This window comes from Pungitius pungitius, chromosome 14, assembly GCF_949316345.1.
Source record: "Pungitius pungitius chromosome 14, fPunPun2.1, whole genome shotgun sequence".
Taxonomy (NCBI): Eukaryota; Metazoa; Chordata; class Actinopteri; order Perciformes; family Gasterosteidae; genus Pungitius; species Pungitius pungitius.
The window spans coordinates 8,384,939-8,408,624 of NC_084913.1; the positions used below are offsets into that span (position 1 = coordinate 8,384,939).

The 23,686-nt window shown below is 39.8% G+C and overlaps 3 protein-coding genes and 4 non-coding genes across 7 annotated transcripts; all 7 read left to right on the forward strand.

The window, feature by feature from the left end:
- The first annotated feature begins 143 nt into the window (after positions 1 to 143).
- On the forward strand, positions 144 to 5,833 carry zmpste24 (zinc metallopeptidase, STE24 homolog). The gene is made up of 9 exons (XM_037485873.2): positions 144 to 700; positions 1,597 to 1,743; positions 2,035 to 2,238; positions 2,730 to 2,882; positions 3,030 to 3,171; positions 3,351 to 3,511; positions 3,996 to 4,100; positions 4,220 to 4,363; positions 4,461 to 5,833. Exons 1-9 carry the CDS (start codon positions 593 to 595, stop codon positions 4,683 to 4,685), a joined length of 1,389 nt encoding a protein of 462 aa, XP_037341770.2. The 5' UTR covers positions 144 to 592; the 3' UTR covers positions 4,686 to 5,833.
- Positions 5,834 to 6,581: 748 nt separating this feature from the next.
- atp5if1b (ATP synthase inhibitory factor subunit 1b) lies at positions 6,582 to 7,838 on the forward strand. Its single transcript, XM_037486560.2, has 3 exons — positions 6,582 to 6,742; positions 7,321 to 7,433; positions 7,572 to 7,838. Exons 1-3 carry the CDS (start codon positions 6,674 to 6,676, stop codon positions 7,711 to 7,713), a joined length of 324 nt encoding a protein of 107 aa, XP_037342457.1. The 5' UTR covers positions 6,582 to 6,673; the 3' UTR covers positions 7,714 to 7,838.
- An 842-nt stretch (positions 7,839 to 8,680) lies between these two features.
- On the forward strand, positions 8,681 to 11,492 carry rpl13a (ribosomal protein L13a). The gene is made up of 7 exons (XM_037487271.1): positions 8,681 to 8,797; positions 9,420 to 9,492; positions 9,771 to 9,836; positions 10,041 to 10,142; positions 10,605 to 10,690; positions 10,873 to 10,932; positions 11,244 to 11,492. The coding sequence occupies exons 1-7, from the start codon at positions 8,777 to 8,779 to the stop codon at positions 11,451 to 11,453; spliced, it is 618 nt and encodes a 205-aa protein (XP_037343168.1). The 5' UTR covers positions 8,681 to 8,776; the 3' UTR covers positions 11,454 to 11,492.
- LOC119228261 (small nucleolar RNA Z195/SNORD33/SNORD32 family) lies at positions 9,619 to 9,700 on the forward strand. The gene has a single exon (XR_005121473.1). It is a non-coding gene; the product is annotated as a small nucleolar RNA Z195/SNORD33/SNORD32 family (small nucleolar RNA).
- LOC119228260 (small nucleolar RNA Z195/SNORD33/SNORD32 family) lies at positions 9,883 to 9,967 on the forward strand. Its single transcript, XR_005121472.1, has one exon. It is a non-coding gene; the product is annotated as a small nucleolar RNA Z195/SNORD33/SNORD32 family (small nucleolar RNA).
- On the forward strand, positions 10,433 to 10,506 carry LOC119228264 (small nucleolar RNA SNORD50). The gene has a single exon (XR_005121476.1). It is a non-coding gene; the product is annotated as a small nucleolar RNA SNORD50 (small nucleolar RNA).
- LOC119228263 (small nucleolar RNA SNORD50) lies at positions 11,036 to 11,108 on the forward strand. Its single transcript, XR_005121475.1, has one exon. It is a non-coding gene; the product is annotated as a small nucleolar RNA SNORD50 (small nucleolar RNA).
- Positions 11,493 to 23,686: the final 12,194 nt, after the last annotated feature.

Genomic DNA, 23,686 nt, shown 5'->3' on the forward strand with positions numbered 1-23,686 from the left:
TAACTTGTTTTGGAGTTCTCAAAACAATAGTTATATATTCATTTGTTGGCTTTGTAAAAGAGGTTTACCTTATCGTTTACACTGTTCTTGTTTCATTTTATTCAACCATTTAGAAGGTAATAACTTCTCCAGTTGGTTTGGTTCGTACCAAAAGTAAAAGTCACCATTTAGCAAACAAAAATGATCTGATCAGTTTCTACTAACACTAGTGGTTAACTTAAACATCATTGCAATAAAACGAAGGCGGAACTAAAACTCAAGCTGTGGTTTCCACAGGGGCAGATTTTGTTGTCACACCTCGCCGTCAGATTCGCGTCTCGCATGAATGGAATATTAACTGTAAAAGCTTTAATTTAGGAATGTAAAATGAATGCATAGTTCTTGTATTTTACAATTTTAGTCGTTATCTGTCGATTTAACGTGGAAACGGTGTTCCCTTTATTCAACTTTATAGTGGTCTCTGTTTGTGGGAAAGAGTGCAAGCTAAATAGCTGCTAGCCTGAAGCTAGCAGTCAGGCTAGGTGACGTTAACATCGTTAGCCAGAGAGCTTTCTGCATTGCTCTAACAACAGAAACAAGAAACGGAGCAAAGATGGTCGAACACACACTCGACCTGTCGGTGGAGAAGCAGATCTTTTATGCCGTTTTGGGCTTTTCGTGGACGGTGTATCTGTGGGAAGCCTACCTTTCTTACAGACAGGTGAGCTAATGGTTCGACTGCATCGGACTCTGAAGTTCATGCTTTGTTGCTAAATGTGTCTTTTGAGGGGAAAACCCACTAAATCTAATTAGTAATTAAATGAGCTGTTAGGTAACTGACATTTTTTGTGTCCTTGAATTCTCAAGAGTAATATAAGTTAATTTAATTGTATTTCTACTAATCTATTGGTTTGACAGCCGTTTATATGCAATATTTTCTCCCCAACCTTTGAACATGTACTATAACTGCAGGTTAAATGTAGCTACATGTTGACAGTAAGGAATAGTTTGGAAAAAATGTCATAGGTGAAGCTAGGACTTAAAATAACTTTTCCTCTTGATTTTTTCAACCTTACCTTATATTGAATCTTCAAAATAAGTGGACATACATGTAGGTTTCTAATGTAGTAAACGTTGAAACTAACACCAAAATATTCACTCTGAATCTTGTAAAAGACACATTTAAATGGCATGGTTGGAGGGGTTTCTAGAGTTCGGTTTATCTCTCCCCCACAAAAAAGTGTAAACAAGTGTGGTACAAATTTAGCTTCTTCACAACATGAACAGAGGAGCCGTAGAGAATGATAAAAAATGATTGCAGTTTGCACAATTGAGTTTATTTTCCAGAATAATTTCAGATGGTAAAAAATTCAACAGTTATTTAACAAGTTAATGGTAAACATGTGAATATATGTTTCGCTGAATTTAGTATTGAAAATAATTCTAAATATAGACAGAGGTAAATATATCCTTTCTGGAGCATAAATCTGTTGAAAATCAAGAAAGCTAAGGCATTTCTTTAGAAGCATTTCTTCCCTTATGATGTCTGATGTTTTGGAAATCTGTCTTTAGGTAACAGTGTAAATCAATTGATGTTGCCCTCATCACCTTTCACAGAGGAGGACCTACAGATCAACAACACATGTGCCACAGGAACTCTTGAGGATCATGGATTCTGAAACATTTGAGAAGTCACGTCTCTATCAGCTGGATAAAAGCAACTTCAGCTTTTGGTCTGGACTCTATTCTGAGACTGAGGGGACGGTAATACAACCAGAACAGAAAGATTAAAAGCCATCGATCGATCACTTGACTTGCATTTTCACACTTTTTCCCTTATACTGAAGATATGTTATGAGTGAGCTGTTAGTGTCAATAAATGTGTGCGTAACTTCATGGACAGAGAATGGGACAGATTACTCAGATTGTTAATGTGAAAGGTGTTTTGTTCATGCCTCTCTACAAATCAGGTTTACCAACCATATAAATAAATATTTGTCATTGCTACATGTTTAATTTATGTATTTGACGTATGCTGTTCTCATATATTTTCAGTTGATTCTGCTCCTGGGAGGAATCCCGTTTTTGTGGGACACTGCTGGTTCCCTGACGTCTCGTATGGGATTAGGTTCAGAGTACGAGATCACCCAGTCGCTCGTGTTTCTGACGCTCGCCACCCTATTCAGTGCCTTTACTGGACTTCCCTGGAGTGTGTACAACACATTTGTCATAGAGGAGAAGCATGGCTTTAACCAGCAGGTACACTGACGGACTGAACGGCACACACACACACGAGCCGTAGGCCTGAAATGTGTTTGTGTCATTTCCTTCCTGAGGAAGAACAGCATCTTCGACAATCTTCATTTCATAACCGCTATAATAACCAACATGTAACCACCATGCATCAACGTAGATGTGTCATTATCATCCTCTTAGGAGATCCAAACCTGCAATGGAAGTTGTGTTTTGGAAACATAAAAAGCATGCAGATGGAGAGCAAAGATTAATTAAGGGCCTCATTATTTTTCACTATGAAAGCTTCTCCACACTAATGGATTCAAACGTTATGAATGAAAGCAGACCAAAGCAGCTTTCTCTCGGAACTAGACTTAAAGCCTTTTACAGCATAACCGATGCCCAGTGTGTTTACTTTTATACTTAAAATATCACCAGTGTAGGACCCAGACCACAGTTATTCAGGCATTTTCTAAAATCCTTTATTTTATATGTGAATGTCTTGTGCTCCTCAGACATTGGGGTTCTTCCTTAAGGATGCTGTAAAGAAGTTTATTGTGACCCAGTGTATCCTGCTGCCTGTCACCTCGCTGCTCCTCTACATCATCAAGATTGGTGGAGATTTCTTTTTCATCTATGCCTGGCTCTTCACTCTGGCTGTTTCTCTGGTTAGTGCCATGTTCAACTGGTTCTGTTAATGAGGAGAAAACATGAAGAAAAGTCATCTGATAACGTACTTGTGCTGTATTGCACTTTGTTTGGCTTTGTGGTTCAGGAGACTCATCAACGTATGTCCACTTCTCCTTTGTTCTTAGGTGCTTGTCACGATCTATGCTGATTACATTGCGCCCCTGTTTGACAAGTTCGCTCCATTGCCAGAAGGAGAGTTGAAGACAGACATTGAGGCAATGGCCAAGAGCATAAGCTTCCCCCTCACTAAAGTCTATGTAGTTGAAGGTAAAGTAGGAAAACTTGATACGCCATCCGTAGCTACATACCCGTTCATGGTGTTCTTTGACAACTCGTCACTATTCCATTATAATTATATTTTGTTTTTAAGATGCATTGAATATTTCCACAGTGGATGGTAGATAAACAATTTTTTTTTTCTAACTTTTTTTTTCTTCTATATGCAGGTTCAAAGCGTTCCTCCCACAGCAATGCATACTTCTATGGGTTCTTCAAGAACAAACGCATTGTTCTGTTTGACACACTGCTGGAAGACTATTCGCCTCTCAACCAGGCAGGAGAGCCAGAGAAAGAGGAAGCATCCAACAAATCCAAAGCCAAGCAAAAGGTTACTTATCTATAAACTTTCATGTCCTAAATGCCCTCATACAAACCAGGTTTCCGTACGTAACTTATGTCCGTTCTTTTTAGGAATTGTTGTTTTTTGTTGACAGTACGTATTTTTGTTAAACAGTCCCTAAAGTTGCCTAATTGTCATTTTATATATATCTTGACTAGAACACATTCAGTAACATTTTTTTTTCTTAAGGAAACGTAGATATTTTGCAATGCAAGCAAAGACACAAAGGAAGTGCTGTTTTTTTTTTTACACTCAATTCACACGAGGAAACTCCCATGTTTGGCAGTTCTGTTTTTGAGCGTTATCTTGAACATCCGTTCATTTCGTTAGCAACCCGCGCTAACGAAAGGTGGAGACCACCGATTCAATCAGAAGCGTGTAGTTCCTTAACACAAATTTAATGTTCAATCCTCCCCTCGTATTGTTTTTTGTAATATCCGTCTAACTCAACAGTTGTTTGTATACTTTTCAGAACAAGAAACAAGGATGCAACAACTCTGAGATCCTTGCTGTCCTGGGTCATGAGCTCGGCCACTGGAAGCTTGGCCACATGGTCAAGAATATTGGCATCAGTCAGGTGATTCTTTTTTTTTTTAATCCAAAAAATTAGAAGTTGACTTAATTGATTGATCAAATTCAGACAATTTAAATGTCAGTTGATATGCAAATATAATCTGCTGACTGTTGTTTCTGCAGATGAATTCCTTCCTGTGCTTCTCCCTGTTTGCTGTTCTGATTGGACGCAAGGAGCTGTTTGTAGCTTTTGGCTTCAATGACAGCCAACCCACATTAATAGGCTTGATGATTATCTTCCAGTTCATCTTCTCTCCGTACAACGAGGCGAGTGTGGGATTGATTGACATTGTTTCTGTACATTTCTGAGCTGTTGAGTTAAATTAGTTATTAATGCCATTTCTAATATCATCTTTCTTTGCAGGTCCTGTCCTTTTGTCTGACAGTCCTGAGTCGCAGGTTCGAGTTCCAGGCTGATGCTTTTGCACGCGGCATGGGCAAAGCCTCTGAGCTCTGCTCTGCCCTCATCAAGCTCAACAAGGACAACCTGGGCTTCCCAGTGGCTGACTGGTTGTTCTCCATGTGGCACTACTCCCACCCTCCCCTCCTGGAGCGCCTGCGGGCTCTGGGCAGCATCAAGCAGGACTGATGGGGCTGGAAAGGGGAGGTTCGTCTGGTTCCAACCCTAAAGGGCCTCCGCAGACCGCTCCTGGCCCTCTAATGCGCCCTGGCCTTTTTCTACCTATCCCACCCAATCCTGTGTAATTTCTTTACTTGCCATATCTTCTGTTTGGTTCCTTTTTTGAAATGTTCTTCTAAACAAAACCCAAATATATCAGCACAAGCCAGCCTAAAAATATCTCAAGCCTGAACTAAAGTCTGCAGTCTTCCCATAGACACTTAATATGCACTAGCTGAGGAGAATAAATCTGGGCAATGTGTGTTTTGCTAAAATTCTTGTTGGAGCACAGGTCACATTTAGCAGATATATCTAAATGATTACTTTCTGAAATAATTCTATTTCCGTACAATTTCTTAACATTTGCTTTGTAGAATTAAAAAATAAGACAATGTTTGATTTCAAGGCCAGAAATTTACCTTAAAGAGTTATGTTTCTGTTGTGATGCATACATGACATTCAACTGTTTGAACTGGTTAATCCCACACAACACTGAGATTTTATTTATTGTGGATTTGAATAACAAAATAGATTTAATGAAAACTCAATATAATGCTTCTTAAGAAGTATCTCCAAGCAAGCTCAAAAGTCTAAAGGTGAACATAGTTATCATCTCAAATTCTCAGTTTTGCATAAGAACATGTAGATGCTTAGTCATGGTGAAACAAATGGGAGTGCCTCTGATAATCTGTTTTTGTTCATCGGACGCATTATGAACAGAGCAGTGCAGAATATTTAATTTGAATTTAGGTTAGACATAATTTTTACATGCACTGCGGGGAACTTGTTTTATTTTTTCCTAAAGCATGTGATTGCCGACAAGGTTCCTACCGTACCTGTACATATGTAACTTAAGGGAGTTGGAGTAATGGTGTATGATGTGAATTGTGGAAAATATTGAATGTGGTTTGAAATTTTAAGTTGATGCTGTGTTTTTTAGTTTCTTTTTTTGTTTTGGGCCGGTGTGAGCCCGCAGTTGCCTGGCAAGCAAAGTATTTACAGGGGACATGGGGAAGTGGGTCCGCGAGGTTCCTTTCACCAGATAAGCCAGTGTTTGGTTTGTTCAGCGAGGGGACTGCATACTGTCTTTACTGCATTGAATAAAATTCTTTGAGGCATTTCTTATTGTTGGTTTTATTTTTTTTGAATACGGTTACAAAACTAAAATTAAGCTTGTTTTTCTAAACATGATGGTGGTGAGATGACATTGGCTACATCTTGTGGGGCCATCAGTCCAATCATGACAATGTTCAGTGATGATTATGGGATGTACTATATAAAAGTAATGCACTTGTGTGCATTAGAAACGTTGAGTTATTTCCTACTAAACCTGTGAACTGAAAGGATTTTTCATGTACGCCTGGAAAAAAATACTGACGAAAATAATGAAGATGTTAAAAAAATAAGTGATTTATTCAAATTGTAACAAAAAACAGTACAGGAATTTATTGTTGACCCATTAAAGGAACAAAGTATACAGAACGTTATATATGGATTAGTGATTTGTAGAAGTAGACTATTCAATACCGTATAATATAATATATTGGATTACTTGAAGAAAATAGAAAAATTGTATCTCTGTTTATGGTAAGTTTTGGTAAAGAAAGTTTTTTTTCATTTTAGAAAAAATGAAGCATCTGAAATCAACACGATGTCAACAGTCACGTGGTGAACGTGCTGATTCACGTCGGCTTTTTCGAGACCGTACCATTTTGAAACAGCAGTGTATTTAAACTATATTAAACTATTTGCTACTTATATTAAACTCAACTTTGGCAGCATATTGTACGAGTATATATGATCCGTTCCTTTTATCTCCGAGTAGACCCACTCAATGCTGGTGCCCCCCCCGGCACCGACCCCCCTGGCTAATAATGGTTTCGTCCTTTAGCGTATTTTGAGGAGAAGGACACGATCCTCGCAACTGTTAGTGGTATTTTCACATGTGATTTCAAAACATGGCGAGGTTTTTGAGGCCTAACGTCCGGAGTTTTCTCACCTCACAGCTGAGAATGTCATCCGACCAGGTAAAATACGTCCTGGAAAGACGTAACATGAGCGGTACAGTGCTGTGTGAGAATCACCTTTGAATTAGCTTGCGTTACGTTGATCATTTTAGCTAATAAAAGCTTGCCCGACAAGTAGGCAAACCACTGTTGGCATAATAATTCTGCGTTAAGGCCATTTTGTTAAAGATTTTACAAAAAATGCCTTGAATTAGAAAGGATTCATTTAACGTTAGATCACAGCAAGTTTGGTCTAAATAAAACAATGAGTTGCATGTTAAACAACGTTATTTGGGACAGGAATCCAGGTGTGTTCCGTGGTTTTGTCCATGTTTTGGTTACACGGTTTCTGGTCCCCTTCCAGCTGCCTGCACTATCATTTAGCTAACAAAGAACCGTGTTGCCCTGTTGACCTTCAGAATAGGGCCATGTTAATATTGTCCAACTGCTTCAACCTCAATTACACAGGCAAGTCTTATAAACTACAAGCCAGGAGATACATTTCATTTGTAATTGTGTCATTTGAAGTCATTGTTTTGTTATAATAATCTCTACAGTGCATAGGTTTATGAACTAAACTTTTCCCCACCCTCTCTCAGCTGGGCGAGCTGGGTAAAGGTGCAGGAAAGGGAGGTGGTGCAGGAGGGTCCATCAGAGAGGCAGGTGGCGCCATGGGGAAGAAGCAGGCCGCTGAGGAGGAGATGTACTTTAAGTATGCATCTCTTTATTTTACAGCAGCCAAATGTGCACTAAGCTGCCCCTGCTATCTATTTATTAACCACTGATCTGTCATGCTCTTTTCTCAATGTTCATCTATTTGCTCTTCTGTCACCCACCACCTCATCACAAGGCGTAAGGAGCAGGAGCAACTGGCTGCATTGAAGCAGCATCACCAGGAGGAAATTGACCACCACAAAAAGGAGATTGAACGAATGCAACGTGAGATCGACCGCCACAAGGGAAAAATCAGGAAGTTGAAGCACGACGACTGAGTGAAACCCTTCTTGGGGACAAAAAAAAGTTCCAGTATTTTCATCTAACTAAACTCTGTCCATTAAACTATAAGTAGTTGTTGTGTAAAAGCTTGAGTTGTTATTAAAAACATTCAAGGACTGAATTTTGTTTCCATGGTGTGACCTGATTCATGTTGCACCACTTTCTTTTCACTTTCGTTTACAGTGGGTGATCAGTGGTGTTGCATGCCAAAAACACCCAAGTGAAAAAACAAAATATTTGTAATGCTTCCTTTGGCAAAAAACTTATAAATAAGTAAATTAAATGACATTGACAGCTTTTCTTTTAGTGCTTTTAGATAATGAGATAATAAACTGAAGATCCAATGATTTTTAGGAGCTATTACTCGTTTCTGTAATTTAGTATGGAAAATAACCATACATTCTGTATTTTCAATTTACTTTTGAAGCAATTTATTGTTTTTGTTTTTTTAAGTTAACTGTCAGTCAGAGAAACAGTCTAAAGATTTCCCTGGAGGCTTTGGAAACTTGTGATCTTTTATAATTTCATACACCTTTTTATAAAGTAGTATGACTAATTGTCGCAGTAAGGGAGTAGTTGCTCTAATGGCCTGGTCATTTGTCCTTGAAGGATATAGGTCACATACACTGGATCCTTCCAAATCCAATTTCCCAAGAAAATAAGTAACATAACTCCAGTGTGTAATACATGACCCAACACAAGCATGTTAGATAGTAAACTATTTTTTCTCAATTGAGCCAATTCCGATTTGGGTATTTATATTAGACCATTACTGGCAATTTGAGAATGGCCAAACATTTTAATTCTCAATTGGGAATCAAGAGAACACTACATTATTATTGTATTTATATCATTTATCATTTATACACATATATAAGCTGGATAGATATATTCTGGATAAAATATGGTACATTTCTATGTCAACTTCTCCTCCATACAAACGGCGGCAATGGAACGTTTGCTCACACTTCCCACGAGCAAGAAATATCAATGTCGTCACTTCCGCCTACCCGTGCCTTTTAGGACGAGCAACCCCGTAGCCCTTTCTTTTCGCACATCATGGCGGACCGGTTCAATAAGGTGTGCTACCGCTGCGGAATGATATTGTCTCTTTTTGCTGTTTAGTGGACGTTTAATCCGTCAATTTATAGATAATCTGCAGGTGATAACTACGGTGCTTCTTGGCGTTATTGTATCTTTTATCAGTGTTACTCTTAAGACTAGATTTCACGACAGTTTTCATACGGCTTGTGGAAGCCGAGTATCGTTACATGCTTTCATCATGGCAGCCACCTCAACAATTCAATGCCTTTTTTACTTGCTTCCTTAAGCTAGTGTTTTAGATCTGTTCAATTTACCCGCGTATGTAGCTGCACTAACTGTATAGCATTCATTTTGTATTTTTTGTTTGACTTGAATTTCTTGAATAACGTTTAAGTCGTCCTGATGCTAAGCTAATGCTAGGTCCTTATCGGCAAGTCCCATGTGGCGTTTCCAGAGGCGCATGTCGGAAGCATTAGTTTATTAAACCTGTAAAAGATTGAGTGAATTCCGTATTTAATGTGGGCACTATCAAAATATGAAGTATTTATTTTAAGTACCCGTCTGCTTTGAAATGGGGAAAGTTATCGCTTACGGTGAGATAGGAAATCAAGGGTCATTTGGCGAAAAAGCTTTCAACGTTGAACTTTCTTTTCTACAGGTTCTGCTGCTTGATGGCAGGGGCCACCTTCTCGGTCGGCTTGCTGCCATCGTGGCTAAACAGGTTCTGCTGGGTAAGTTCCATGTAAGGATATTAAACTGACGTTAACTTAACAATTTTAGCTAAAGCCATGTGTTGTGCCCATATGAGCATTACATTACCAAGCAGCATTGTTTTATAAGCTGCCGTGTGGCCTCTGCCTGTCGTTGATGATACTTATACAGCTTTGCTTGAGTTTAACGACCATGAGAAAACTCACATGCACTACCATCTGAGACAGAATGCAAATAGGTTATTTACATGGATGGATTTGTATGACCTCGCACTAAGTTAATCGTGTTCATCTTTCAGGACACAAAGTGGTGGTGGTGAGATGTGAAGGAATCAACATCTCGGGGAACTTCTACCGCAACAAGCGTAAGTAGGGTACTTATCAGTTAACTTGACCTCTTCAATTTATATGCTTGTCAGTGATGATTTTTTTAACACTGTTGTTCGAGTTTAAATGACAATGAGACTACCTTACATGCACTACCATCTGAGACAAAGCATACCCAAGTGATGCCTTGTGCCTCCAAGTATTTGTAGCTGAGATTAAATGTCTCATGTGCCACTCTACAGTGAAGTACCTGGCCTTTCTGCGCAAGAGGATGAACACCAACCCCTCCCGTGGACCGTACCACTTCAGGGCCCCCAGCAGGATCTTCTGGAGGACTGTCAGGGGTGAGCTTGCTAGGCTATCACAAAGTTGGATTCTTGCTTAACTGACAAGTTTTTAAATCACTTTGTAGATTGTGCTCAAACATGCATTTGAGAGTTGATGTGCTCTTTAGGGTATGTTGCCATATTTTCTTTGGTAACGTACAAAGGGGCGTTGCTAAAATGCAGTGCTTTTGTAGATTCCTGTTGGCCTGGTAGTGGGACATTGAGCAGTAATCCTGGGTTGGATTCAAATGTAATTCCAAATTGACTTATTGTAGGGCAGTTGTTTATTTGACCAAGCACAAGTTCTTTGACAGTGATGAACACTTTATCCCGAAACTGAATCCTTTGATGAGATAAACCTTTCGGATCTGATTGCTGAGTTGACTAGATTTGTGCTTGGGCAAATTCAACAGTATGATAAATAATTCAACAATTGTCGGTATTTGAAAATGTAACCTGCAAGCATTTTCTCTCGACCAGGTATGCTGCCCCACAAAACCAAGAGAGGACAGGCTGCTCTGGATAGGCTGAAGGTGTTCGATGGTATCCCTCCGCCCTATGACAAGGTGAATCTCAATGAACAAAGGACAAATGTTTGAATTCTGCTGTCTGTGATGTTAAATAAATTCCTTACTTAACCTTGTTTGAAAAACAACTGAAAAGAAATTAATTATCTGAGACATGCTAACATAGCCGTGGCTTGGCATACTGTTTTCTTCTTTATCTAATTATGGCTTTTGTTCCACAGAGAAAGCGCATGGTTGTTCCAGCTGCTCTTAAGATTGTGCGCCTGAAACCCACTCGCAAGGTGAGCCTCATATTTAAGTTCAGTGCTGACCTGAATTACTTTGATCACTTAGTCAATATTTATAAATTACCAGATTAAAGTCTTAACCTGCTACAACAGTTCTTGACAATGATGAGAAATTATCCCGAAACTGATCATCAATTGATGAGACAACGTACGGATCTGATTCCTGAGTTAAGATGGATAAATGTTGGGCATTTTAATAAAAACTTAAATGTAAACTTTTCAAAAATATAAACTTTTCAAAGATGTCAGAATGTTATCAATCCTGCTGCAGTAAATTTAAGACCTGGCACTTCTTGCTTTGACAGTTTGCGCTCCTTGGGCGTCTGGCACATGAGGTCGGCTGGAAATACCAGGCCATCACCGCCACCCTGGAGGAGAAGAGAAAGGAGAAGGCTAAGCTCCGCTACAGCAAGAAAAAGACACTGACCAAGTTGACCAAGGTGGCAGAAAAGAACGTTGAGAGCAAAATTGCAAAATTCACAGATGTTCTTAAACAATATGGAGTCCTTGTTTGAGCTGCTTGTCTCTGGCCAATAAAGATAAATAAATGTTCAGTGTTTTTGTTCCTTCTGTCTTGAAAGATGGGCCATGTTTATAAAGCTGACGGTAAACTTAAGAACTGAAAAACAGTTTATCCAATATTTAGAGCCGTAATTGGATTACATTCATTGGATCTTTGATACTTTTAAGTCTTTCATGTAAAAATATTCTAAAGTCTACTTCCTTCTGAACCATACCTTGTAAATGGTAAAGAGTGCGTAATATTTTCTGCTGACAATTAAAATGTACATTGATCAAGCCAGCGGCCCAAAGGAAGCCTGAATCTGTACAGCATGAAGTGTTTGGAAGGGAAACTTGATTAATTTAAAATTATTTAAACATCTAATGCTCAATAGGATATAACATCATTATTAAAATAACATTTACAAGAAATTTAAGGGCACAAACTACTAGGTGTACAGTATGTCATAAGTGAAAGCCTAACTATGACTCCAATTGGGTTATATTTCTTCCACCAGCTGGTGTTAAAATAAAGGTTAGAGAGCATAGCTTTTTTCCCCATTTAGTCAGATAGTGTTCTCGTCCCTCTTTAATGGTAATGTTGGCTGTATGGCAAATTATTTAGATTTACCATCTGTGATGGATGTAGTGTGCGCACGGGAATTATATATGAATTACTTCACTGGAACAATCTGGTCATATTTCCTCCTGTAGATAACCTTTCTACCAGGAGGGGGCAGTGCTGTACTTTGATTATAAAACCGGTAAATTAAAAATATTTTATGGTTCTCAGAAAAGAGCTGACAGGATAATCTGTTCATGAACGTTGTTTAATCTTTTGAGAAGCGTTTTATGCATTCACTCAATCACATCTGCATTGGCTGCAGTGTGCTTTTCGAGGCATAAAACACTAGCCGTGTTCACACATTTCACTGCAGATGCAGCGGTAGATATTCATGTACGGGGCCCATTACCAAACTCTGCCCTTGCTATCCCAGTGTTTTTTTAGTGGCAATATTTATCTGTGATTGTTCTTTGGACCCATTTCAAGGTTCAACTTTGATGTTTTATTCATGATGTCTGTGACCAATGGTTTCACACCAAAAGCGTTGAGTTCTCTGTGAAAGGTCAAAACATGATTAATAGGACCGGAAAGAAACGTGTTGTGCAACAAAAACCTACATTGGTTATTACTCAACTTATCCTTTTTGCAGTTGCAATGATTGTTGATCCACTATTGTCTGAATTACACCCACTGGATGGACATTCTTGCACCAGTTGCAGCTTTCATGGTCCCTCTGATCAACTCGATCAATATTTTACCTAACAAGCCCACCAGCAAAACAAATGACAACCTGACTGGCATCAGATTTGCTTGAAATGTATTCTGAATCTTTTTGCGCTGTAAACATTATTCTTGCTGAACAGCCTATAATCAGCATATAATAGCTGTGATAAACACATCTTTAAAATAGTTCAACTTAAACAGTCTCAGAAGTTTAGAGAGTAGCGCACAGTATGGCAAGGGGTCACAAGCCATGCGGTTGGTAAGCGTGGCTGGTTAGCATATTCTCCCTGTACTGGGACCTCTTGAGCACACTGCAGCTTTATTGTACATTTGTGCTGCTGAATATTGTTTCTATTTTCTGAAGCTGGCGTCCCATGCTTTCTACTTCTGTTCCTGCTTTCTGTGTCACAGCTGCACACATGCTATACAAACGCACCGCCCCACTTAGGGTCAAGCACGATGGCGAAAATGAAGCCGCTTGCAGTCGATCGCTCTGTAATCACACAATCCGAGACTGTAAAAAGGCCATTAATGTCTGAGAATGCCCCCCCCGGCCTACTGTGGGCTCCAACCATCATGAACTCGAGACGTTTTCCTCTTCCTAGTCTCCTTCCTTCTTTGCCCGACAGATGTTTGGTGCTCAGTTTTGTGATGCGATCCGCCGTCTCATATTGGATGAGATTTGAAGCCAAACTGAAACATGAAGTACACACAAAAACACACTGCAGCGCACCTACTTTGCACATTTCTTATTCAAATCCTCCACCTTTGTTTATTTTAATAGAAACAGCATCAGCTACTGGCAGAGTTATTCAGTATGCTGACATTCTTTCATGTGCTTTTCACCGCCTGGACCATTTCATAGCCCACAAACATGGATTACTGACATTTCCCCACAGCCTACTGTCAGCAATCTGTCACGACTTTTAATGTTGTAAATGCAGTAGACGAGTGGTAGTGAACAGAATCCACCATTCAGAAAGTGGAGGCTAATTAGCTTAGTTTGCTGATATCTCCACTAATCCTACCAGAACGTTACCTTGTCAATTATGTTATACCAACACCTGCTGAGTCATTGGCAGCTCCCACACACTGTGTTTGGCCTAGATTCTATGATAAATAAAAGACGGGGTTAATCTAGTTTTAGCCGTTTTTTCTTTCGAAGCTGTCAGAGCCGACAGTAAACAGCTCCTGTTATTCTGGGACTTGAATGGCGACACAAAGGGACCAATGTGTGCCACTATCCTGGCAACAAAGTCAATAAAACAAATTAGTCCTTGGCAAAACAAGTACAAATTTCCTGCACATTATAACAGCAACAATATATATATGTATACTGATTTCCGTTCAGGTCACACTTCATTTTAGCCAATCGACACCAACCTTTATTTAGCTGCTCTTGATCAAACATATGAAACATTAAACCTCATCAGGTTTTACCAAAGTGTTCATTCAAAACATGAAGGTGTGAGTAATGAGGAAGATAAAGTCTTTCCCACATGCCAGCATGAGCTGATTAGGTTTCTTGAGCCTTTATTTGATGTCTCAGCAGTGTCTCATTGAGTCCGTCTCGAGCTAATGCTCTTGAGTCATTATGGTACCAAAGATAGCCCTAAAATCAGATTAGCGAAAAAGGAGCACATCAGTGTGCCCAGTGTGAATATCATACCTAATTTATCCGTGATGAATATATGCTAAATGTCTGTGTGTGGGTCTATAGAGGAGCTGACTCCTTGTTAGAAGAAGAAGAATTAGAAGTTTTGCTCTGCTGGAGTCACCCTTGAATGGGAACACATTCTTTTGGTCTCAAAGGCTGGCTTTGAGGAAAAGACGAAGAGCAAGTAAAACAGAGTTGGAAAAGAGTTTGCTCAAACGAATAACACTCAATAAAAATTCAGAAAAACAATTTAACTGACAATGATTGTGTTTAATCATGTTTATTGGTTCTATTTCCACTCAAAGTGCTAAAAGATGAATGTTTCAATCATGTATCTATTACTGTTAAACAACGTCAACCTTCTTGATCTATTAAAAAATTCCATCAATCGGTTATATTTCCTTTACTATTTGAGCTGTTTGTCTGAAACTTTGAAATGTTTGGACCTTCACGTCTTCACATTCTAGCTATTTGTTAACAGCACTGAATGTGCAACATATATATATTCATCTTATTTAGTTAAGATCTACGATTCTTCACCTGAACCCTGTGGAAAGAGAAGAAGTCATGGTCACACACGTACTTTGGCTCGTAATTATTTCTCAAAAACAAACAGAAAACCATTTGAAGACAGAGATTGCTTTTTTTTTTGGTTTTGAGTTTTGTCAGAGCATCTAAACAACCTCTCGACATGTGGATGCACTGTGCTGCACCGTAGTGCATTTTTGCCAGCTGGAAATGGATTAGCCTTATTTATATTCACTGACCTCTGAGCGTAATTGAATTGATTCATCCAGTCATGCTGAAGTCATTACATCCATTTCCAGATAAGAGCAGCTGTATAGTTCAGACAACACTGCTGCAGTGACAGATTGCAATTGGGTTTGCAGAGGCACCAATTGGATTCAGAAATGTAGATCTGGTAACGACCAATAACACGAGGACCTTTATCAAGTTTATTGTGGTGAAGCGCCTCTGAAGTGCACACACACACACACACACACACACACACACACACACACACACACACACACACACATACACGCACACGCACACAACACGTTTACATAAGCTCATGTCCCAGGATAAGGTAAAGGGAGAGTTGGCTCTTGCGTTCTCTGTGACATCCCATGTATGTACAAAGCAAAGAGTGCAGAAACAAAAGGAAATCCTTCATGGCGGGAGCCGCTGTGGTTAAATCCCTTTCTCTGAGCAGCATGTGAATGAACTTCTCACTGCTTTGACAACGACGCATTTATCTTCACAGGGACGTTTACGCCGACGTCAGCAGCCCGTGAGGAGTTTGTGGCTTCATACACTGCTTTAAAGTTGTTTGAATTAAATTCAAAATGATTTGAGTGGATCGGTTTAAAGTAGTATATTAGAGTGTTTTATAATGACCTAAATAATAACAATAATACATGCCGTTGTATGTGGTGATCCAAAGTTTCCAAAGATACCCAATCTGTCAGGCTGAATTTTGTGGAAATGTGTTTCAATGTGTATAAAAACAGGAAGAGGAGGTTTTTTTGTCTTGTCCGTGTCGGCAAAGAGACATCTTTAACTTCTTCTTTAACTTAAAAAAACAGTTGACAAATCAATCTCACTAAAAGGCAGACTGAACTATTTTTTTAGATCTTTCGATTGCATAACACAATTTAATGTAATACTGTTTTGTCTGTAATTATTAACTCTTGACTTCATCTCGAGATTGAAACAGTCAGGTTTGAAACACATTATAATATTGGGCTTTTCCAACATCATTAAACAAAATGTATTACATTATAGGTCACCTTGTCCTGTGAAATACTCCCATGTTGTTCAAACACTGTTCTAATGTATTGATTGAACTGACTCCTGTGAGATTATTCTCTCCAACGTCTTTTGAATGTCAAGAAAATGTATTGTTCTATATTAGTTGTTTTTTCTGTTGCTCAAAGCCACAACTTTTATTCTGCTTATTATTTCAGTTCTCCTCAGAAAAAAAGCAGCTTTGTAAAGTTCACAATGTGCAGTCTTTTTCACAAAGATATTGATTCAATTCACTGGGGATTTCTGAGGTCTTTAGTGCATTTTAGCTACTAGCAGGTACTGGTCTATCAGTGACATGAATGCAGTATTCATTTTGGGGTTTCTTAAGGCGATTTAGCCGCTTTTGGGGTGTTATAACCCTTGATTTGTGCAAAAATCAAAGCTAAAAGAGAGAACAGACAAAGATAATGCCTTAAGTACAAGGAATGCTTTTCTTAATTCAGCCATATTCTCATAAGCACATGAGGACAACGTGGCCGTCCTTGTTACTGAACGGACTATTTAGGCGGCCACAAGTTGCCCTGCTGTTCCAATGTAACCTGATTATCCACATGAGGGAGGGTTGAGAAGCTATTTTTCATTATTGGTCTCACAATTGCCTGAAATTCAATTATGAACACATGAGCTTGAGGCTACATTTATAGGAGTGTATATACTTCCGACTTCTGATTATACCTGCAAACAAAGGGGCAATATCAGTGATATTACATCCAAAGGAACTGATACATTTAAGTAAGTAAGAGCGCTTTAGCTCTTGTAAGTCTGTAAAACAGCGCCTTGTATGGTCGATCTTCAGGTGAGGAGGCCTTTGCCCCGGAGCTACGCCGGGAGAACGCATTTCACGGTGAGTTCATGTTTTTTTTTCCACACAGATCGTGGAGCCATTCCTGCTGCCTATTTCCATCTCCTTCAGCATGAACAGTGCTTTGATACTGGAATTCAAACATGTACTTAGGGATGTGTTGGTCCTCTCAGCAGCGCAGAGCATAACCCATTAAGGCTTCAGATGCAGTCCTTCACCTTGGAGCAAACACTAATACACACACATGAACCACCCTGACTGATGGAGCGCATCCAGAACCAATTCCACCCCTTATTAGTCAATCTGAACCCTGCTCAATGTGACCTGTAAAGCTATATATATATATTTATATTTGCAGAGGCTGTTTTGCTGGTGTGAAATCCCCTGTAATGAGAGATACAAAGTGAGTATGTTGATACTACGCCCTTAAAACCCACCAACGTTCTGATTAAATATTGACAAGCCCGAAGAAAGTCCAGACACAAGTAGGATTATTGCATAAAACAATATTCTCAGGTGATGGGTACTGTATGTGTTTGCCACATATGTAGTGTTGAGAGGATTGGGGAGTAAACAACAAGCACAAATATACAGAGATCTCCTCCTCTTCCCACCTGGGAAAACGAGAAAAGTTGTGGCATTGCTCTAAAAATAAATCTGTCAATGTCCAACACGACCACAGGAAACAATAACCGCAACAGCTGCTTTTACACACTCCCTGTTCACCAAGTTCACAGTAAGCTGAAGCATCTCCTACCTGTGTCTGCTGGATGGATAGATGGAGACGTTCAGACGTTCGTCCCTGTCAACGTCAGCATCCACACCGTCCCTGTGCTTGTTAGCATTGATAGTGAGACTTGTTCTGAAAGACGGAGTTACAAGAAGTTTGATTCCTAAAAGCCGATAACTGTGAAGCATGTCTTCTGCATGACATCCCAAGTCTGTGATGGATTCTAACAGCAGATTGTCGCTGACTGAAACATGAAGTGTCGTTACTCAAAGAATCCCTGGAGCTTTTAGAAGATGCACTTAAATTAAAAATGATGTTTTCACTTCAATCCTATTATCTATAACCTATGATCCTGTGTTAAGTTATTTCATAAACAAAGCAATATCAAATCCCCTATTGGCATTTGTCTAAAATCGAGTCTCAACAACAAGGAGTTTTGTTTGCTTCAAATCTTTAGACAGGGTTGTTTTTTAAAAATAAGACAAAAAGCTATTTAGTTTGCTCTTGACATTTTGTCCCTTGTCTAATAATGAAAAAGATACACGTCAAGCACATTTCATTGACAAACCGAATAGAGCCGAGAGAGCTTTTGCAGCTAAATGAGCAGAGTACAAAGCATTGGGTTTTATTTCTGTTGGGTGCATACGGCCTGTCGGGGAGTCTTAGACGACACGCACAAAGCCAGCGAGAGATGTTTGAACACAGAAACCCACACAGTGATGAACATCTCTAATGAGGCTGCGTTGTCGGAGCGAGGCGCTGCACACCCACACACCCACCTGCAAGCTGGCAAAAATGCTTTTCAAAGTCAAGGTCTTCCAGTTCATTTTTCCTCGATTCTAACAAATATAATCGTGATGTGAGTCTGGGAATAGGAAGAGGCAACAGAGCACTCCTAGTGTTGCAAAGTGACAGTGTTTATCTGTAATGACACTCATTGACTCTGCATTGATTTTTCTCTCCTGTAACATACTCCTGTCGTCGCGAAGCCTCTGCTTGACAAATCATTCACAACTGTACAAGCGAATATAGAGCCTCTACCACCAGCCTTTACCTTGTTCTTACCTCCATTAATAAATTCTCCAATAGGCACAGGGCTTGTGTCGCGACACCCTTTGAAGTCATCCGCCTCTCACGTCAGTTCTCTGTATCCCTTTTCTCCTCCTTTTCAGTTTTCTCTTTCTGAGGTTCTTTTCCTTAATTTTTCTTCTTTTTAATATTTAAAAATCTTGAGAAAAAAAGGGTACCAATCGACTTTGAGGTGGAAAAAGAACAGACGGAATCCACATCACAAATTCTCTTTTTTACGTTACAGAAAGAATGGTGAGGACACAGCGACCTGAGGATGAAGACCTCTGTTCATAGTCTCATCATGTTGTTCCACTTGAGCAGGAGCCCTTTTCCTGCAGGGTTTAGACGCAGACAGGTGTGTTACAACAAGGTGTGGGAATGGGTCAAAGGGCAACACAACTCGGGCCACAGAGGTTTCGCCATGGGACTCATTGACATTGCCTCATGTGAAATAACAGCGTGACCATCAGATTGTTTGTCTCCTCGCCTTCTTTTCGTCCTCCCTCCTTCCCTGACGATGGTCTGCTGTTCTACAGGTGGCTTCAAACCTCATTAAAAAGCCTGTTTCATGTATTTGCAGAGAAGCATCACACACTGTCTTTTTTTCTCATGAGGAAACAAGGAAATGTGAGCAAAAGGCAAAGACAAGAAGATATTTGAAATATTGAGAAAGCCAATTACCTCTCCATATCAAACCCGTTAAAAGTTGTGGCATGAATGGAAATAGAAATGTTTCTTTTTAAAGAGCAGCTTTGGACCTTGTGAGAAAAGGTCCCTTTGTCCATGTTTTCCTACCATGCAACTAGTGGGCAGGTTTCCAAATTAGATGTATTTCCTTTGAACACATTGAATACCAATAAAACTAATAAGTGAGACCTTTTTGTGTCTATACTTTTCTCTTTTGTTTAATATGCAAGCTTGTCTTCTGAAAGCGGGAGAAGCTTTTTCAAATCTAAATTTCATAATCAAAAGTTTTTCAGGCAAACTGTTTCCATTATTCTAATGGTCCCGGGTAACCCTTAACCCTGTGAGTGATGAGAGCACATTGTCTCTTCCATGTTCTTGCTTGGCAAAAATATTTTGCATGGATCAATATTTGAATATATCTTTTTTAGTTTAGCTTAGGGAAGTTCTAATGAGTTCAACCTGACAAAACAAAGAATAAATCTGGGCTGTAAAAGTGCTTTCAGTGCAACACATCTTGAACAGCAATTCAAGAACCAGGAGAAGTTATAATTAAAAAGGTACTTTTGTGCTTCACAGAGACCAGCTCATATGCTTACACATACAAACGTTGAGACGTACATGTGCACAGATGTACCGTTCCATCCTTATAGATCTGAAGTTTTAGATCTCAAAAAATGAATGGCACCCCGTCTCTTGTCACGCACGGTGATTGCGTATCTCATGTTCCCAGGTGTTGCAAAATCCCCCGAAATAAACCCAATTAGCAAAATAGAAAACAACAACAGAAGTGATCGCTATCCAATTTGCGACAGAAGCGTCGCGGTTAAAACATGCACAAGTCGTGAACAGTAACACCCCTGCCCTCTTTTTAAGATGACAAGATGAAACAATCAGTGAGGCGTGTAGCTGACCCAACTCTTGCATTTATTCATGATTTCCCCCTGGAAATGGGTGGGAATAAATCACTGTTGTGGAAACCTTTTTCTTCTGGCCACTTTCTTTGGGGTTTTCCCCCGAGATGAGAACCAACTCACTCAGAAAGAGAGAGAAAATGAGAGATCATTGCCCTTGAGATGGAATTAGTTCTCAAACTCAAAAGTACAGTGTGTTTGCACACATGGATTAGCAGGTAGATTGCTTGGCAACTTCTTGATAAATTATTGACAACTGTCTTTCCTTCCTTCTATTTTCTCAGCAACCATTGATTGTGATTGACACTTGGTGTCTGTTCAGGTGCCAAAGACACAAAGTGTTAAGTGGAAAGTAGTTTGGATGAGCTGCTACTGAGAAAGCGAAACCAGCAAGATCGCTGCGATTGTTTTTATGAACGTTAAGAAAATATGTAGATGTAAGTAAGTAAAATGACATCACTGCAACGAGGCCCCCTCGCTTCGATGCTCTTGACTCTAAGAGTTGAATCTTTTTGCAGTGTGATTTCAACTCTGCACTTAAACACTTTTGCCCAACACAGGAAAATGAACTCTAAGGACTTTGCTGTGTACCGTCTTCCTGCTGAAATGCGGATAGTATCTTTCGTACCGCAGCTCTACCTAACTCTCTGCTATGTTCACATTTTAAATAATGTACAGTAATTGATATTCTATCTTGTGAGATTTTATTTGACACATAAACTTATTGGCAGCTTGAACTTTGCTTTAGTTTTAAGGAATAGGCATCGGAATAGGAATTGATTATTTTTTGTTGTCTAACAAACAAAGCCTTTTTGCTATATTTCTTGAACGTAACAAGTCCTTTCTGCTGTACTGTTATTATATATATTTTGGGGGTAACAGGAAATACTTTGTCTATTCCCCGGGAATCCTGCTTTTCGTGGTTAAACCCCAGCGAGAAGCCATCTGCGTGACTGATGTTCAAACCGACAGGTGACAGAAGGAAGGAGAAATGAAGAGATTGCGCAGGTCTTTTTAGGTGTTGGCGGCTGCAGATAATCGACTGTGTGTCAATGTGTGACTTGTTATCTGTGTAATACTTAAAATTCCCATTGCCTTTTTCATTTCCTCTGTCTGCAACTCACTTTCTTCTATCTCACCGCGTGACAAGAATCTATGAGATCCTAATGACTCAAAGCGTTGATCTCGAAAGTCCAGGATCAGAATGGCAAAGAGCCAGTACAGGTGAGATTGAGAGATGGAGGATGTGCTGGAGGATGATCCGTGAGCCTATAGGACTGCATATTTATTACATATGGGTGGAATACTCATCCGTATGCTAACATCCTCTTTTAATGTCTTTCCCACACTCGCAGACATGCTATCCATCCTTAAAACGGGACAATTCACTACTTATATCTACTTTGTCCATCCCTCTTTGCTTATGTGTTATGTCATCATTTCTGTGCGTTCAGTATTTTCTGTGTAAATTTCCTCTGAGACTCGTACGCTCGACACTAAAAAGCATAAAGGAACAGCAGGCAAGCCAGAAGTTCCCTATAGGCCAATGGTTAGACATCACCAGGCTTCTTTTAGCCTTGGGAAAGAGCCATAAAGAACCAAATCATATATATATATATATATATATATATATATATATATATATATATATATATATATGAGATATAGCCAGCTACATAAATACACTATTTGGGGAGCCCTAAAAGAGGATTGAGAAAGTCAAGAAGCAAAATTAAAAACTACTGTAAATGTGTAAGAAGTAACTCATATTGTGCAGGCAAGAAGGAAAAGGGATGAGAAAGCAAAAACACAAAGTAACAACAATTGGTCATATCAAATCTACTTTTTAATTATGATAATACAATATAATTGATCACATTTTAGGGCTTAGGATAAATAAGCTCTACGTTTCACTAGTTATTTTGGAGACACAAGATATCACTTGAGGTCTTCCCCTTCATATTGATGAGTTTAGTTCACCTTTACCTCCATGTCTGAAGACATCAAATGCTCAAAAGCTGAAATGCAAGAAAAATAAAAAGGTGTTAGGTAATAGCCACACTAGTTAGGGTTAGACAAAACAACTTGGTTTAGCTTAAGATAGCTACGCCGGTAATGCATTGTATGCTATGACCGTAGAGTCATATGACTTTGTTGTAAAATGTCATGTGACGTAACGTCATTGGTAAAAATCACTCACTTTTGTATTTCTCCCCCCAGTAAAAGAGTTTATTTTTGTTCTGTCTTACCTGGCTTCAGGTGAAGCTGCCAGTAGAAGTGTTGCAGTAAAGCGAGGCTTTGTTTACTGGTTCATGTTGCTCTTTCCACCACATGGAAACATGCAGATGACAAATATGTTCACAAGATTCATGAACAGGTCATAACTTCTTAAAGGGTTGATTTGGCAAAAACAAAAATTGTTCTGTCAACATTAGATTTTCCTAATCTATCGAGCAATACAAGTCCTTTCAAGTACCTTGGGGTCTTGTTGGCGAGTGAGGTAAAGATGGAGTGTGAGTTTGTCCGGAGAAGTGGAGCAGCGGGGGCTCTGTGCCACTCGCTTCACTGTCACCTGAGCCGGAAGGCACAGCTCACTTCTCCTATGGTCTTGAAGGCTGGGTCATGACCAAAGAACTAGGTCACGGGTACAAGCGGCCCTGAAATGGGTTTCCCTCAGGAGGGGGGCTGTCGTATCAGGTGGAGAAGCCCAGCCGTCCGTGAGGAGCTGGGAGAGGAACCTGCTCCTTTGCGTGGGAAGCAGCCAGTTGAGGTGGTTTGGGCATCAGGGAAGAATCCCTCAGAAGGTTTTCCATGCTCGGCCAGCTGCAAAGAGAACCCGGGGGACGACCCAGGACAAGCTGGCCTGGGAACGCCTTGGGATCCCCAAGGTCAGAGACCCCTGATAAACCGATTCATTTAATGCGGACAACAAAAGCGAGGCGTCAAAAGAGAAGAGAGAAAAAACATAAATCACAACCGTTGATTGTGGTCTGCGCTGTAAAACGTCCCGCATGTTTTCCCTGTTTCTGACATTCTCGTTATGACTGCTCTGCCTTTTTCTGCCCGTCTCACATCACGGTCGTCCTCTCTTGTTCTTGTTTCTCGTCACGTGACTCAATTTGGACAGCAAAAAGTATTTGCCCCATAAGGCATTACAGTAAATCACTGTCAGTAACACACTAGTTAATAAGTAATCAGGCCCGCTTGGCAGGACTGAGTGTCATCAACATAAACAAAGGACACCAAAGCACTCGCAACCACACTCGGGGTCAGCGAGCCACGTCTTTGG

What these genes read in the sequence shown, in the direction of transcription:
- rpl13a (XM_037487271.1), top strand. Translation starts at nt 8,777, where the DNA reads ATGGCGGACCGGTTCAATAAG. An exon ending in GAACTTCTACCGCAACAAGC is followed by an intron (nt 9,837 to 10,040) that starts GTAAGTAGGGTA and finishes GCCACTCTACAG; the next exon opens with TGAAGTACCTGGCCTTTCTG. An exon ending in TCCCTCCGCCCTATGACAAG is followed by an intron (nt 10,691 to 10,872) that starts GTGAATCTCAAT and finishes TTTGTTCCACAG; the next exon opens with AGAAAGCGCATGGTTGTTCC.
- zmpste24 (XM_037485873.2), top strand. Translation starts at nt 593, where the DNA reads ATGGTCGAACACACACTCGACCTGTCGGTGGAGAAGCAGATCTTTTAT. An exon ending in ATTCTGAGACTGAGGGGACG is followed by an intron (nt 1,744 to 2,034) that starts GTAATACAACCA and finishes ATATATTTTCAG; the next exon opens with TTGATTCTGCTCCTGGGAGG. An exon ending in AGCATGGCTTTAACCAGCAG is followed by an intron (nt 2,239 to 2,729) that starts GTACACTGACGG and finishes TGTGCTCCTCAG; the next exon opens with ACATTGGGGTTCTTCCTTAA.
- atp5if1b (XM_037486560.2), top strand. Translation starts at nt 6,674, where the DNA reads ATGGCGAGGTTTTTGAGGCCTAACGTCCGGAGTTTTCTCACCTCACAG. An exon ending in TGAGAATGTCATCCGACCAG is followed by an intron (nt 6,743 to 7,320) that starts GTAAAATACGTC and finishes ACCCTCTCTCAG; the next exon opens with CTGGGCGAGCTGGGTAAAGG. An exon ending in GAGGAGGAGATGTACTTTAA is followed by an intron (nt 7,434 to 7,571) that starts GTATGCATCTCT and finishes CCTCATCACAAG; the next exon opens with GCGTAAGGAGCAGGAGCAAC.